The 12,995-nt window shown below is 42.6% G+C and overlaps 2 protein-coding genes across 5 annotated transcripts in view; one reads left to right on the plus strand and one right to left on the minus strand.

Moving 5' to 3' along the window:
• LOC106575489 (tuftelin) overlaps positions 1–7,829 on the plus strand; it is a 30,206-nt gene extending 22,377 nt beyond the window's left edge. Inside the window, exons 10-13 of one of the 2 annotated variants that reach the window (XR_006769987.2) lie at positions 2,847–2,930; positions 4,704–4,798; positions 6,186–6,394; positions 6,440–7,829. Coding sequence is in view for 1 of the 2 variants with exons in the window: in XM_045718950.2 (XP_045574906.1) it covers positions 2,847–2,930; positions 4,704–4,798; positions 6,186–6,258 (252 nt within the window). In the remaining variant the exon portion in view is untranslated. Of the gene's footprint in view, positions 1–2,846; positions 2,931–4,703; positions 4,799–6,185 lie in introns of both variants that reach the window. The other variant, XM_045718950.2, reaches the window with a different exon arrangement.
• A 497-nt stretch (positions 7,830–8,326) lies between these two features.
• Positions 8,327–12,995, minus strand: part of LOC106575396 (lipid transport auxiliary protein 1) — a 41,571-nt gene continuing 36,902 nt past the window's right edge. For 2 of the 3 annotated variants that reach the window (XM_082975605.1, XM_045718953.2), the window contains exons 2-7: positions 12,754–12,855; positions 12,567–12,666; positions 12,403–12,456; positions 11,807–11,973; positions 11,613–11,671; positions 8,327–11,544 (exon numbers count right to left, since the gene is read on the minus strand). In XM_082975605.1, coding sequence (XP_082831731.1) covers positions 11,316–11,544; positions 11,613–11,671; positions 11,807–11,973; positions 12,403–12,456; positions 12,567–12,666; positions 12,754–12,816 — 672 coding nt within the window. In that variant the 5' untranslated portion in view covers positions 12,817–12,855 and the 3' untranslated portion in view covers positions 8,327–11,315. The remainder of the gene's footprint in view (positions 11,545–11,612; positions 11,672–11,806; positions 11,974–12,402; positions 12,457–12,566; positions 12,667–12,753; positions 12,856–12,995) is intronic. The other variant, XM_045718954.2, reaches the window with a different exon arrangement.

The following is a 12,995-nucleotide window of genomic DNA, read 5'->3' on the forward strand; positions in this document are numbered from 1 at the left end:
CATGCTTTAACCTCTATGGGCTAGGTGGGACGCAGGCGTCCCACCCGTGGTGCACTCCATCAACAGCAGGTGCATTTCAAGAGCGGCAAATTTGAATCCAAATAAATGTCAAAATTCAAATTTTTCAAACATACAACTATTTTACACCCTTTGAAAGATAAACATCTCCTTAATCTAACCACGTTTTACGATTTCAAAAAGGTTTTACGGCGAAAGCATAAATTTAGAGTATGTTAGGACAGTACATTTACAAGAGTTGTGTGTAATGTTTTGTCAATTCAAAGACAGGGTCACCAAAACCATAAAACCAGCTAAAATGATGCACTAACCTTTTACAATCTCCATCAGATGACACTCCTAGGACATTATGTTAGACAATGCATGCATTTTTAGTTCTATCAAGTTCATATTTATATCCAAAAACAGCGTTTTACTATGGCATTGATGTTGAGGAAATCGTTTCCCTCCAATAACCGGCAGTCAAGTCAACACCACAAATTAAATAATTAAAATTAGAAAACATTGGTAAAATATTATATTGTCATTTAAAGAATTATAGATTTACATCTCTTGAACGCAATCAACTTGCCAGATTTAAAAATAACCTTACTGGGAAATCACACTTTGCAATAATCTGAGCACTGCGCCCAGAAAAATACGCGTTGCGATACAGACTAGTCGTCATGTTGGGGAGATCTAAAATCGAAAATACTATGTAAATAATCCATTACCTTTGATTCTCTTCATCAGATGTCACTTCCAGGAATCCCAGGTCCATAACGAATGTAGTTTTGTTCAAAAAAGCTCATCATTTATGTCCAAAAATCTCCGTCTTGTTAGCACATGATCTAAGCCCGCCGGACTTCACTTCATGAACGAGGGGAAAAAATATATTTACGTTCGTTCAAACATGTCAAACGTTGTATAGCATAAATCATTAGGGCCTTTTTTAACCAGAACATGAATAATATTCAAGGTGGACGAATGCATTCTCTTTTATAATGTATTGGAACGAGGGTACCCAACATGAACTCGCGCGCCAGGTGTCTAATGGGACATCATCGTTCCATGGCTCTTGTTCGGTCAGATCTCCCTCCAGAAGACTCAAAACACTTTGTAAAGGCTGGTGACATCTAATGGAAGCAATAGGAAGTGCCAAAATATTCCTCAGCCCCTGTGTTTTTCAATGGCATAGGTTTAAAGGTAATACAACACATCAGGTATCCACTTCCTGTCAGAAAATGTCTCAGGGTTTTGCCTGCCAAATGAGTTCTGTTATACTCACAGACACCATTCAAACAGTTTTAGAAACTTTCGAGTGTTTTCTATCCATATATAATAAGTATATGCATATTCTAGTTACTGGGTTGGATTAGTAACCAGATTAAATCGGGTACATTTTTTTTATCCAGCCGTGCAAATACTGCCCCCTAGCCCTATAAGGTTAACAGGACTATAACATGCTTCAACAGTACTATAACAGGACTATAACATGCTATAACATGCTTTAACAGGACTATAGCATGCTTCAACAGTACTATAACAGGACTATAACAGGACTATAACATGCTTTAACAGGACTATAACATGCTTTAACAGGACTATAACAGGACTATAACATGCTATAACATGCTTTAACAGGACTATAACATGCTATAACATGCTTTAACAGGACTATAACATGTTTTAACCTCTCTAGGGGGTGTGGGACGCTCGGCCAGCATCCAGAGCGCCAAATTCAAAAACAGAAATACTCATTTTAAGAATTCATAAAACATACAAGTGTTATACATCGGTTTAAAGATTAACTTTTTGTTAATCCAACCACGGTGTCAGATTTCAAAAAGGCTTTACGGCGAAAGCATACAATGCGATTATCAGAGAACAGCGCCCAGCAGACAAATCATTACAAACAGTTACCAGCCAAGTAGAGGAGTTACAAAAGTCAGAAATAGCAATAAAATGTATCACTTACCTTTGATGATCTTCGTATGGTTGCACTCACAAGACTCCCATTTACTCAATAAATGTTCATTTTGTTCGATAAAGTCCCTCTTTATATCCAAAAGCCTCCGTTTTGTTGCCGCATTTTGTTCAGTAATCCACATGCTCAAATGTAGTCACAACAGACAGACGAAAAATACGAAAAGTATCAGTAAAGTTCGTAGAAACATGTCAAACGATGTTTATAATCAATCCTCAGGTTGTTTTTAGTCATAATAATCAATAACATTTCAACCGGACAAAAGCTTTGTCAATATAAAAGGAAAACAAGAAAGGCATGCTCTCGGTCGTGCGTATGGAAAAACCTCTGGGACACTGCAGTGTCCACTCATTCAGAGTGGTCTTACTCTCTTATTTTTGAGAATACAAGCCTGAAACAATTTCTAAAGACTGTTGACATCTAGTGAAAGCCATAGGAAGTGCAATTTGAGTCCTAAGTCAATGGATACTGTAATGGCATTCAATAGAAAACTACAAACATAAAATTATCCCACTTCCTGGATGGATTTTTCTCAGGTTTTCGCCTGCCATATCAGTTCTGTTATACTCACAGACATTATTTTAACAGTTTTGGAAACTTTTTAGAGTGTTTTCTATTATATGCATATCCTAGCTTCTGGGCCTGAGTAGCAGGCAGTTTACCTTGGGCACGCTTTTCATCCGGAGGTGAAAATAGTGCCCCCTACCCTAGTGAGGTTAACAGGACTATAAAATGCTATGACAGGACTATAACATGCTTTAACAGGACTATAACATGCTTTAACAGGACTATAACATGCTTTAAACAGGACTATAACATGCTATGACAGCACTATAACATGAATGTGTGTGTGTGTGTACAGCTGCAGAACTCTCGTATGGTGATCCAGGAGAGGGACCGTGTTATCAGAGACCTGGAGGAGAAGGTGGCTTTCCTGGAGGCAGAGGTCAGTACCAACTAACCATACCTGGGATTTGTAGTCTTTTGTTCACCAGCTACTGTAGCTCTGAACTGTAGTCTTGTTTGCCTGCAACACAGAGTAGGGTTTGACTTCCTCTGACCCTACAGTTGAAGTCGGAAGTTTACATACACTTTAGCCAAATACATTTAAACTCAGTTTTTCACAATTCCTGACATTTAATCCTAGTAAAAATTCCCTGTTTTAGGTCAGTTAGGATCACCACTTTATTTTAAGAATGTGAAATGTCAGAATAATAGTAGAGAGAATGATTTATTTCAGCTTTTATATCTTTCATCACATTCCGAGTGGGTCAGAAGTTTGCATACACTCAATTAGTATTTGGTAGCATTGCCTTTAAATTGTTGAACTTGGGTCAAAACGGGTAGCCTTCCACAAGCTTCCCACAATAAGTTGGGTGAATTTTGGCCCATTCCTCCTGACAGAGCTGGTGTAACTGAGTCAGGTTTGTCCTTGCTCGCACATGCTTTTTCAGTTCTGTCCACACATTTTCTAGGTCAGGGCTTTGTGATAGCCACTCCAATACCTTGACTTTGTTGTCCTTTTTGCCCCATTTTGCCACAACTTTGGAAGTATGCTTGGGGTCATTGTCCATTTGGAAGACCCATTTGCGACCAAGCTATGACTTCCTGACTGATGTCTTGAGATGTTGCTTCAATATATCCACATAATTTTCCTCCTTCATGATGCCATCTATTTTGTGAAGTGCACTAGTCCCTCCTGCAGCAAAGCACCCCCACACCATGATGCTGCCACCCCCGTGTTTCACGGGTTGGGATGGTGTTCTTCAGCTTGCAAGCATCCCCTTTTTCCTCCAAACATAACTATGGTCATTATGGCCAAACAGTTCTATTTATGTTTCATCAGAGCAGAGGACATTTCTCCAAAAAGTACGATCTTTGTCCCCATGTGCAGTTGCAAACCGTAGTCTGGCTTTTTTATGGCGGTTTTGGAGCAGTGGCTTCTTCCTTGCTGAGCGGCCTTTCAGGTTATGTCGATATAGGACTTGTTTTACTGTGGATATAGATCATTTTGTACCTGTTTCCTCCAGCATCTTCACAAGGTCCTTTGCTGTTGTTCTAGGACTGATTTGCACTTTTCGCACCAAAGTACGTTCATCTCTAGGAGACAGAACGTGTCTCCTTCCTGAGCGGTATGACGGCTGCGTGGTCCTATGGTGTTTATACTTGCGTACTATTGTTTGTACAGATGAACGTGGTACCTTCAGGCGTTTGGAAATTGCTCCCAAGGATGAACCAGACTTGTGGAGGTCTACAATTTTTTTTCTGAGGTCTTGGCTGATTTCTTTTGATTTTCCCATGATGTCAAGCAAAGAGGCACTGAGTTTGAAGGTAGGCCTTGAAATACATCCACAGGTACACCTCCAATTCACTCAAATGATGTCAATTAGCCTAACAGAAGCTTCTAAAGCCATGACATAATTTTCTGGAATTTTCCAAGCTGTTTAAAGGCACAGTCAACTTAGTGTATGTAAACTTCTGACCCACTTCTGACCCAATTATGACACAGTGAATTATATGTGAAATAATCTGTCTGTAAACAATTGTTGGAAAAATGACTTGTATCATGCACAAAGTAGATGTCCTAACCGACTTGCCAAAACTATAGTTTGTTAACAACAAATTTGTGGAGTGGTTGAAAAACGAGTTTTAATGACTCCAACCTAAATGTATGTAAACTTCCGACTTCAAGTGTGTGTGTGTGTGTGTGTGTTTTTAGAACCGGGAGATGCATGATCAGATGGACTACTTCCTGGGAGGTGAAAGGTCAAACTCGCACCTCTCATCAGACCGCCACGCCCAGATTGTCTACAGGTAATTCACATCCAGTAACTCAGGCAGACACACACACATCATAGACCTGTCAGATTGTCTACAGGTAATTCACATCCAGTAACTCAGGCAAACACACACCCATCATAGACCTGTCATCAACTCAGCACACACCTGCCCCCTCATATACAAATTAGTACTTAAGCTCTCTTTCACATACACACACGCCTGACCTGTCATCAACTCACCACACACACCTGACCTGTCATCAACTCACCACACGCCTGACCTGTCATCAACTCACCACACGCCTGACCTGTCATCAACTCACCACACGCCTGACCTGTCATCAACTCACCACACGCCTGACCTGTCATCAACTCACCACACACGCCTGACCTGTCATCAACTCACCACGCGCCTGACCTGTCATCAACTCACCACACGCCTGACCTGTCATCAACTCACCACACGCCTGACCTGTCATCAACTCACCACACGCCTGACCTGTCATCAACTCACCACACACGCCTGACCTGTCATCAACTCACCACACACGCCTGACCTGTCATCAACTCACCACACACGCCTGACCTGTCATCAACTCACCACACACGCCTGACCTGTCATCAACTCACCACACACGCCTGACCTGTCATCAACTCACCACACACGCCTGACCTGTCATCAACTCACCACACACGCCTGACTAGTCATCAACTCACCACACACGCCTGACCTGTCATCAACTCACCACGCGCCTGGCCTGTCATCAACTCACCGCGCCTGGCCTGTCATCAACTCACCACGCGCCTGGCCTGTCATCAACTCAGCACGCGCCTGGCCTGTCATCAACTCACCACGCGCCTGGCCTGTCATCAACTCACCACGCGCCTGGCCTGTCATCAACTCACCACGCGCCTGGCCTGTCATCAACTCACCACGCGCCTGGCCTGTCATCAGCTCACCACGCGCCTGGCCTGTCATCAACTCACCACGCGCCTGGCCTGTCATCAGCTCACCACGCGCCTGGCCTGTCATCAACTCACCACGCACGCCTGGCCTGTCATCAACTCACCACACACGCCTGACCTGTCATCAACTCACCACACGCCTGGCCTGTCATCAACTCACCACGCGCCTGGCCTGTCATCAACTCACCACGCGCCTGGCCTGTCATCAACTCACCACGCGCCTGGCCTGTCATCAACTCACCACGCGCCTGGCCCCTCATTCCCCTGACTGACCAGAAACATCCGCCTGGCCTCACACAGCCCTCCACACACACTTCTAACCCCAGCACATCCCCATAGTGTCCCTCAACTGTTCACTAGTAATGTGTTCCCCAGAGTAAAACCTTGGCATCGATCTCATTTCTCTCTCTCTCTCTCTTTCTCCCTCTCTCTCTTTCTCCCTCTCTCCTCCACAGTAAGCCTTTGAAGCCCACCAACACGTCCAACAAGCCTCTTCCCTTCATCAAAATCATTGAGACCAAGTCCTGAACTGGTGAAAGCGAGGGAGAAGGGGCTAACCTAACGACACCAAACCTGCTAAGCTAAGCAACAACGGACTGAAGTAGACCACCACCACATAAATACCACAACAACATCACAGTACACGTGTGAAGTTTAAACTGAGGTGACCACAACAACATCACAGTACACGTGTGAAGTTTAAACTGAGGTGACCACAACATCACATCAACTGACCACCAGCCACGACCATCAACCACCCATGGCCACACTCCTTCGATAGGACACTATGCAATGTGTGTGTGTGTCAGAGGAGGCTGGTGAGATAAGCTATAGGAGGAGGGGCTCATTGTAATGTCTGGAATGGTATACATGGAACAGTCAAAATGGTTTCCATATGTTTACTGTGTTTCATACCGTTCCATTTATTCCTCCTATAGCTCCTCCCACCAGCCTCCTCGTGTGTGTGTGTGTGTGTGTGTGTCTGTGGTTTTGGATTGTGTATGGACTTTGATGTAGATAGATATACTGAGAGTTGATTCACAATAGAAGTCTATTTATTCATAGCAGACAGATTTATTCTTTCTAACCCAGTGGCATAATCTATTGTCATCTGTTGAAGTCAGTCTGAAGGACTTTACTACTGAGAGAGAGGACCAGAGACAGTGTGATAGCAGTACCCTGTGGTCAGTGAGGGTCTGATAACAGACCCTGTACTTTGGCCTCAGAGAGGAGGCAACCATGTCAGGTTGGGCCATAACAGAGAAATAAAATGGCCGATGAGTGAGAGCGGGATCGGAGAGAGCGAGAGAGATGGAGGGTAAGAAATCTGTATTAAATGGATCAGAATACAACCAGTTTGTCATCATTTTACCATGGCACCAAGGCAGGATAGAGGGAGTGTTGCTACAGTATATAGGTATTGGAGAAGCAGAAACACATTAAGGATAGAGGATATAGTTTTCCATCAAACCCTTCTGTAACCCATTAACCTACTTCCTGTGTCTGTGGCCTAGAGTCCACTGTTAGAATCCTCTTTATTTGACACCTGAAAGGGAGGAAGACAATCTTTGACTTTTTGTAAATATACTTATGGTCACGCAGCGGCCACAGTGACGTGTCATGGTTTGAATACAAAGTTAAAGCCCATGTTTGTTATTTTGTTCATTGAGAAAGTGAGATGTTTGGTCTAATATGTGTGGATTAGAAGTCCCCCTCACCAATACTGATGTCACTTTAAAGTCTGAAGAAAATGAAGATGATTCATTCTGACAAGTACTTACTAACCTTGCAAGAAGTCTTGTTGACATTATCCACATTTTTGCATGCATTTCAGTTACCTGAAGTTTCATCCACTATCACCAGCTCTTGTACATAACTATATTTATTTGTTTATCTGGTATTATTTTATATTTCTTTTGTTTGTTTTATCCTTCAGACAGGAATGTTTGGCCTGACACTTAGTGTGTGACAATCATCTTTATGTATTTATGTGAAAATACAACTTTTCATTGTAGGGAAAACAATTTCAGTAGACGTTTTAGTGTGTGTTAACAACATATATACTTTGTTTTAGTTTTTTAATAAATGTATGAAAATAATTGGGGTTTTTTTCATGTTTTTTGAGGGGGTACTAGTGAGTCAAATTCTCATTCACATTTCTATATTACATCTAAATTCATTATAATTGAATTATATATTATGTAGTTTATGTATAGTGCAGTACTGTAGTTTATGTATAGTGCACTACTGTAGTTTATGTATAGTGCAGTACATGTATAGTGCACTACTGTAGTTTGTATAGTGCACTACTGTAGTTTATATCCTGTAGTTTGTGCAGCACTGTAGGTTATGCATAGTGAATGTCCGCCCCCTGGTGGTGAGTCACAAGATAGACCAACAAGTGCTGGGAGAAAAGGCACATGAAGCCATTACACTTGGGCATGTTCCCCTTTTACAGTTGAAGGCTATTAAAGAAATGAGCAACTTGTGTTCTTGGGGGAGAAATGTAGCCTACACCACTAGAATTGAGTTGTATCTCAAATGTCCTTTAAAAACAATGTCACAAGATATCATCATCAGTCAATAAACTCTCTGGTCCAGTGGTACCACTTTAATGGAATGGCAGCTACAGTATGTATTACAATTGCACAGAGGATAGATCAGGGGAGTCCATTAAAACATAAAGCAGCCTATTCAGCACTATTATCAGGCCATAGTAATGGCTGGGACGGAATAAATGGAATGGTATTAAACAAATCAAACACTTGATTTTTTTCATGTGTTTGTTACCATTCAATTCCATCCATTATGAGGCGTCCTCTCCTCACCAGCCTCCTCTGGTCCCAATCATACATCAATCATACACACAACCCATTAGATTCGAACACACTTCTAAAGCTGTTCACATTTGATTGGAGGAGCATTGTGCTACAATCATACATCAATATTACTCAATCCATAAATCTCGAGCCTGGTCCCACATCTGTAGGTGCTTTAGATAACTCCACTGACGATTCATATGAGCCTGGGTACCATACCAGTCTGTTTCTGCTGTAAGAGAGAGTGGGGATTGGTTAAAGCAGAAACTGACTGGCACCCAGTCTTTATAGCCAACTCACACCTCATTATGAATATATCGGACTAGAACCCAGTCTATATAGCCAACTCACACCTCATTATGAATATATCGGACTAGAACCCAGTCTATATAGCTAACTCACACCTCATTATGAATATATCGGACTAGAACCCAGTCTATATAGCTAACTCACACCTCATTATGAATATATCGGACTAGAACCCAGTCTATATAGCCAACTCACACCTCATTATGAATATATCGGACTAGAACCCAGTCTATATAGCTAACTCACACCTCATTATGAATATATCGGACTAGAACCCAGTCTATATAGCCAACTCACACCTCATTATGAATATATCGGACTAGAACCCAGTCTTTATAGCCAACTCACACCTCATTATGAATATATCGGACTAGAACCCAGTCTATATAGCTAACTCACACCTCATTATGAATATATCGGACTAGAACCCAGTCTATATAGCCAACTCACACCTCATTATGAATATATCGGACTAGAACCCAGTCTATATAGCCAACTCACACCTCATTATGAATATATCGGACTAGAACCCAGTCTATATAGCCAACTCACACCTCATTATGAATATATCGGACTAGAACCCAGTCTATATAGCCAACTCACACCTCATTATGAATATATCGGACTAGAACCCAGTCTATATAGCCAACTCACACCTCATTATGAATATATCGGACTAGAACCCAGTCTATATAGCCAACTCACACCTCATTATGAATATATCGGACTAGAACCCAGTCTATATAGCCAACTCACACCTCAAGAATATATTACGGTTTTAGTATTCAACCATACATGCACGTAATAAGTTAATTGTATTAAAATCATCCATTCAGGAAAAAGGGCACTTCATTAATTAGAATAAAGCATTCATATTATCTTTAAAAATGGAATACAAAAAAAAAATTCAGCAAAAAAAAAAGAATTGTACAATAAAAAGTACAATTTTTATGCAGCAAATGGACAACAGTCAAACTGTGTAGCATGTTTTTTTCCTTGTAACACGCCCTAAACCAGAGCAATATATATGTAAATACATGGCTCTGCCCTAAACAAGTGCTGGCAACAGGACAATAATACTGGAAATGTCTAGCAGTAATACTTGAATAATTCATAGTTCTTCTGTCCTGGTCCTGCAGAGTTCCAGGCTGTGTTGTTCCAGCTCAACAGTGACTAACCGGATTCTACTCATCATCTTGATTGGAGGTGTGTTAGTGCTAGGCGGGAACAAAAGCCTGCACAGCCTGTACTGTAGCTGTCCAGGGCCATTGTGAGGAACGCTGGTCTGCTATAACGTTAGTCCATCAATAGCTTAGTTAGCACTGAACACACTATAAACAAGTCTTACTCTAACACTGTGCATTAATGCAGGGTTTCCCAAACTCAGTCCTGGGGACCCAGAGAGATGTACGTTTCAGGTTCTGCCCCAGGACGACACAGCTCATTCAAATAATCAAAGAGATGTACATTTCAGGTTCTGCCCCAGGACGACACAGCTCATTCAAATAATCAAAGCTAAATGATTAGTTGATTATTTGAGTTAGTTGTGTAGTGCTAGGGCAGAAACCAAAACGTGCACCACTTGGGGTCCCCAGGACCAAGTTTGGGAAACCCTGCATTAATGCATTCTGCATAGAAACTGCATGTAGGTTGTCTGGTCTCATCTTGTTTTGCATAGCCCTACATGATGATCTACCTGCAAAGTCTGTGCAAAAGTTCACAATGATGTTTAAGGTCAAATAAGCTTAAATCTAGTGCACTATTTATTATGTGAGACGCATGACAGATAGTAGGCAGTGTTTTTCCTCAGGACTAGTAAGGCAGCGTAATGTTACTGTCATTCCTATACTGCTGTGATATGCTACTGTTAATCCTGCTGTGCTCCAGTCTTCCCAACTGTACCAAGTACCAACCCTACCAAGTCTCTTCTCTCTCCGCTGGCACTAACAAGTCTCTCACTAAACTAACTCACCAACCACAAACCCCAGGATCTGTCCCCTCCGGGAGCTGTCCCCTCCGGGAGCTGTCCCCTCCGGGAGCTGTCCCCTCCGGGAGCTGTCCCCTCCGGGAGCTGTCCCCTCCAGGAGCTCTACTTATCACTACCTTAATTTATCTTTTATTTAACTAGTCAAGTCAGAAAAGAACAAATTATTATTTACAATGACGCTTAGGAACAGTGGGTTAACTGCCTTGTTCAGGGGCAGAACGACAGATTTTTTTTCCACTAGGCTATCTACTTTGGAAATAGAAAAGGAAAAGTGAGTCCAGTACTCGTAACAAAGCAGATTTAAAGTGGTAGCAGAGAAGTTGTTGTAGTTTTCAGGTTGTTTTCTAGGGAGTTGTAAGTTCTCAGGGTTGTAGGGAGTTGCAGTTGTCAGAGGCAGCAAGTTGTGGTTTCTCAAGGTATGCTGTAGGGAATTGTAGTTTCTCATGTTATGCCATAGGAGATTGTAGTTCTCAGAATGTGCTTTCCAAGGTGTTGTACTTGTCTTTAAAGTTCTTGAGTTCCAGGAAGTGTTTTGGTCGTTTGGTGCGTTGCCCAGCTGACGGTAGGTATGTGACCTGGGAGGGGGGAGAGGGGGGGGTGGGCTCTGGGGTACTGGTCAGGTCTTTAGCTGCTAACTGGTGATACTGGTCCAGACTGGTGGAGCTGGAGTGGCTCTTCACACTGGTGAGAGAAGAATAACTACTCGAGTCAAACACGAAAAACCTTCATTAGTGCTTAAATAAATGGCAGTGTGTGTCTATACTCACACAGAGGCCAGTTCGTTCAGGGCTTCCTTGTATTTGACAAACTCTGCTTCTCCAAACACCTTCAGACACAGAGAGACAGACAGGAGTCACACACTATAGACCACTCAGTAAGTGGCAGACACAATGTCATGTGGAGACACAGGCATCTTTCTCTCCCCCTCCCCCAGATAAAATAAAGAGACACACACACTGACCCCGGTGCCGTGGCGAGCGTTGTGGTAGCCCTCCAGCAGTGTGTCTATGAGGGAACTGCGGCTGCTGCGGAACAGGGAATGGGAACTCCTCAGATCTAGAAGCCAGGCGCGGAATCTCCTCCCTGTCACAGCTGTGGGAGTCCCTCCCAACTCACTGAACGGAATATCTGACAGGAGATGAGAATATGTTTTATGATCAAATTGGAGTTATGGATCTAGAGGTCGAAGGCCACTGATTCATAAGGTAGTACAGTAGGTGAAGAGGATGTGCAGCATTATAAACTGGGTGGTTCGAGCCCTGCATGCTGATTGGCTGAAAGCCGTGTTATACCACAGGTATGACAAAACATTTATTTTTACTGTTCTAATTACATTGGTAACCAGTTTATAATAGCAACAGGGTTTGTGGTATATGGCCAATATACCACGGCTAAGAGTTGTATCCATGCACTCCGCGTTGCGTCGTGCTTAAGAACAGCCCTTATTGCTTAAGTATACCATAGTTACTACATAATGCCCCAGCAGGGGGTGCTGTTGGACTGAGATGATGACAGTGAGATGTACAGGCCAGGGTGAAACGGCAGGAGAGGACTTACCAGAGTCTCTTATGGCATCTAGTGCCCTCATTCTGTACAGGTAGTCATAGCAACCTGCAAAACACACACATTGATCATCTTTTTTAGTTCACAGAAGGCTACTGTAGCTAAAGAATGGGTAGAAAAGATATCTGCATGGTGTGTGTATATATGTGTTCTCTCACCGCCACTCAGTAGTCTGTCGTCCTGTTCAGACAGCAGGCGCGGCTCAAAGCGGATCTCCTGAACCTTGGACAGACGAGAGTCTATCTCCTGTCTCAGCTCCTAAAGGACAAAGGAAGTAGAGAAAATAAACACGTGTATAGAAAAGTCATGTAAAAATAAGTCAGACTGAGTGTGTGTGTGTCTTACCTTTGGAGCGTTGTGCCCCAAGGGTACATGTGGTCCTCTACGAGACTTCATGGCGAAGCGCATGATCTGCCTCTTCACAAAGATGAACAGCAGCACAAACACCTGGAGACAAAGACCTCTGTACATTAGAGACATCAACCTATCCAGAGGAGTATGTCCTAGAAGAGACATCAACCTATCCAGAGGAGTATGTCCTAGAAGAGACATCAACCTATCCAGAGGAGTATGTCCTAGAAGAGACA

This window comes from Salmo salar, chromosome 05 (assembly GCF_965601325.2).
Source record: "Salmo salar chromosome 05, fSalSal1, whole genome shotgun sequence".
In the NCBI taxonomy this organism is placed as follows: Eukaryota; Metazoa; Chordata; class Actinopteri; order Salmoniformes; family Salmonidae; genus Salmo; species Salmo salar.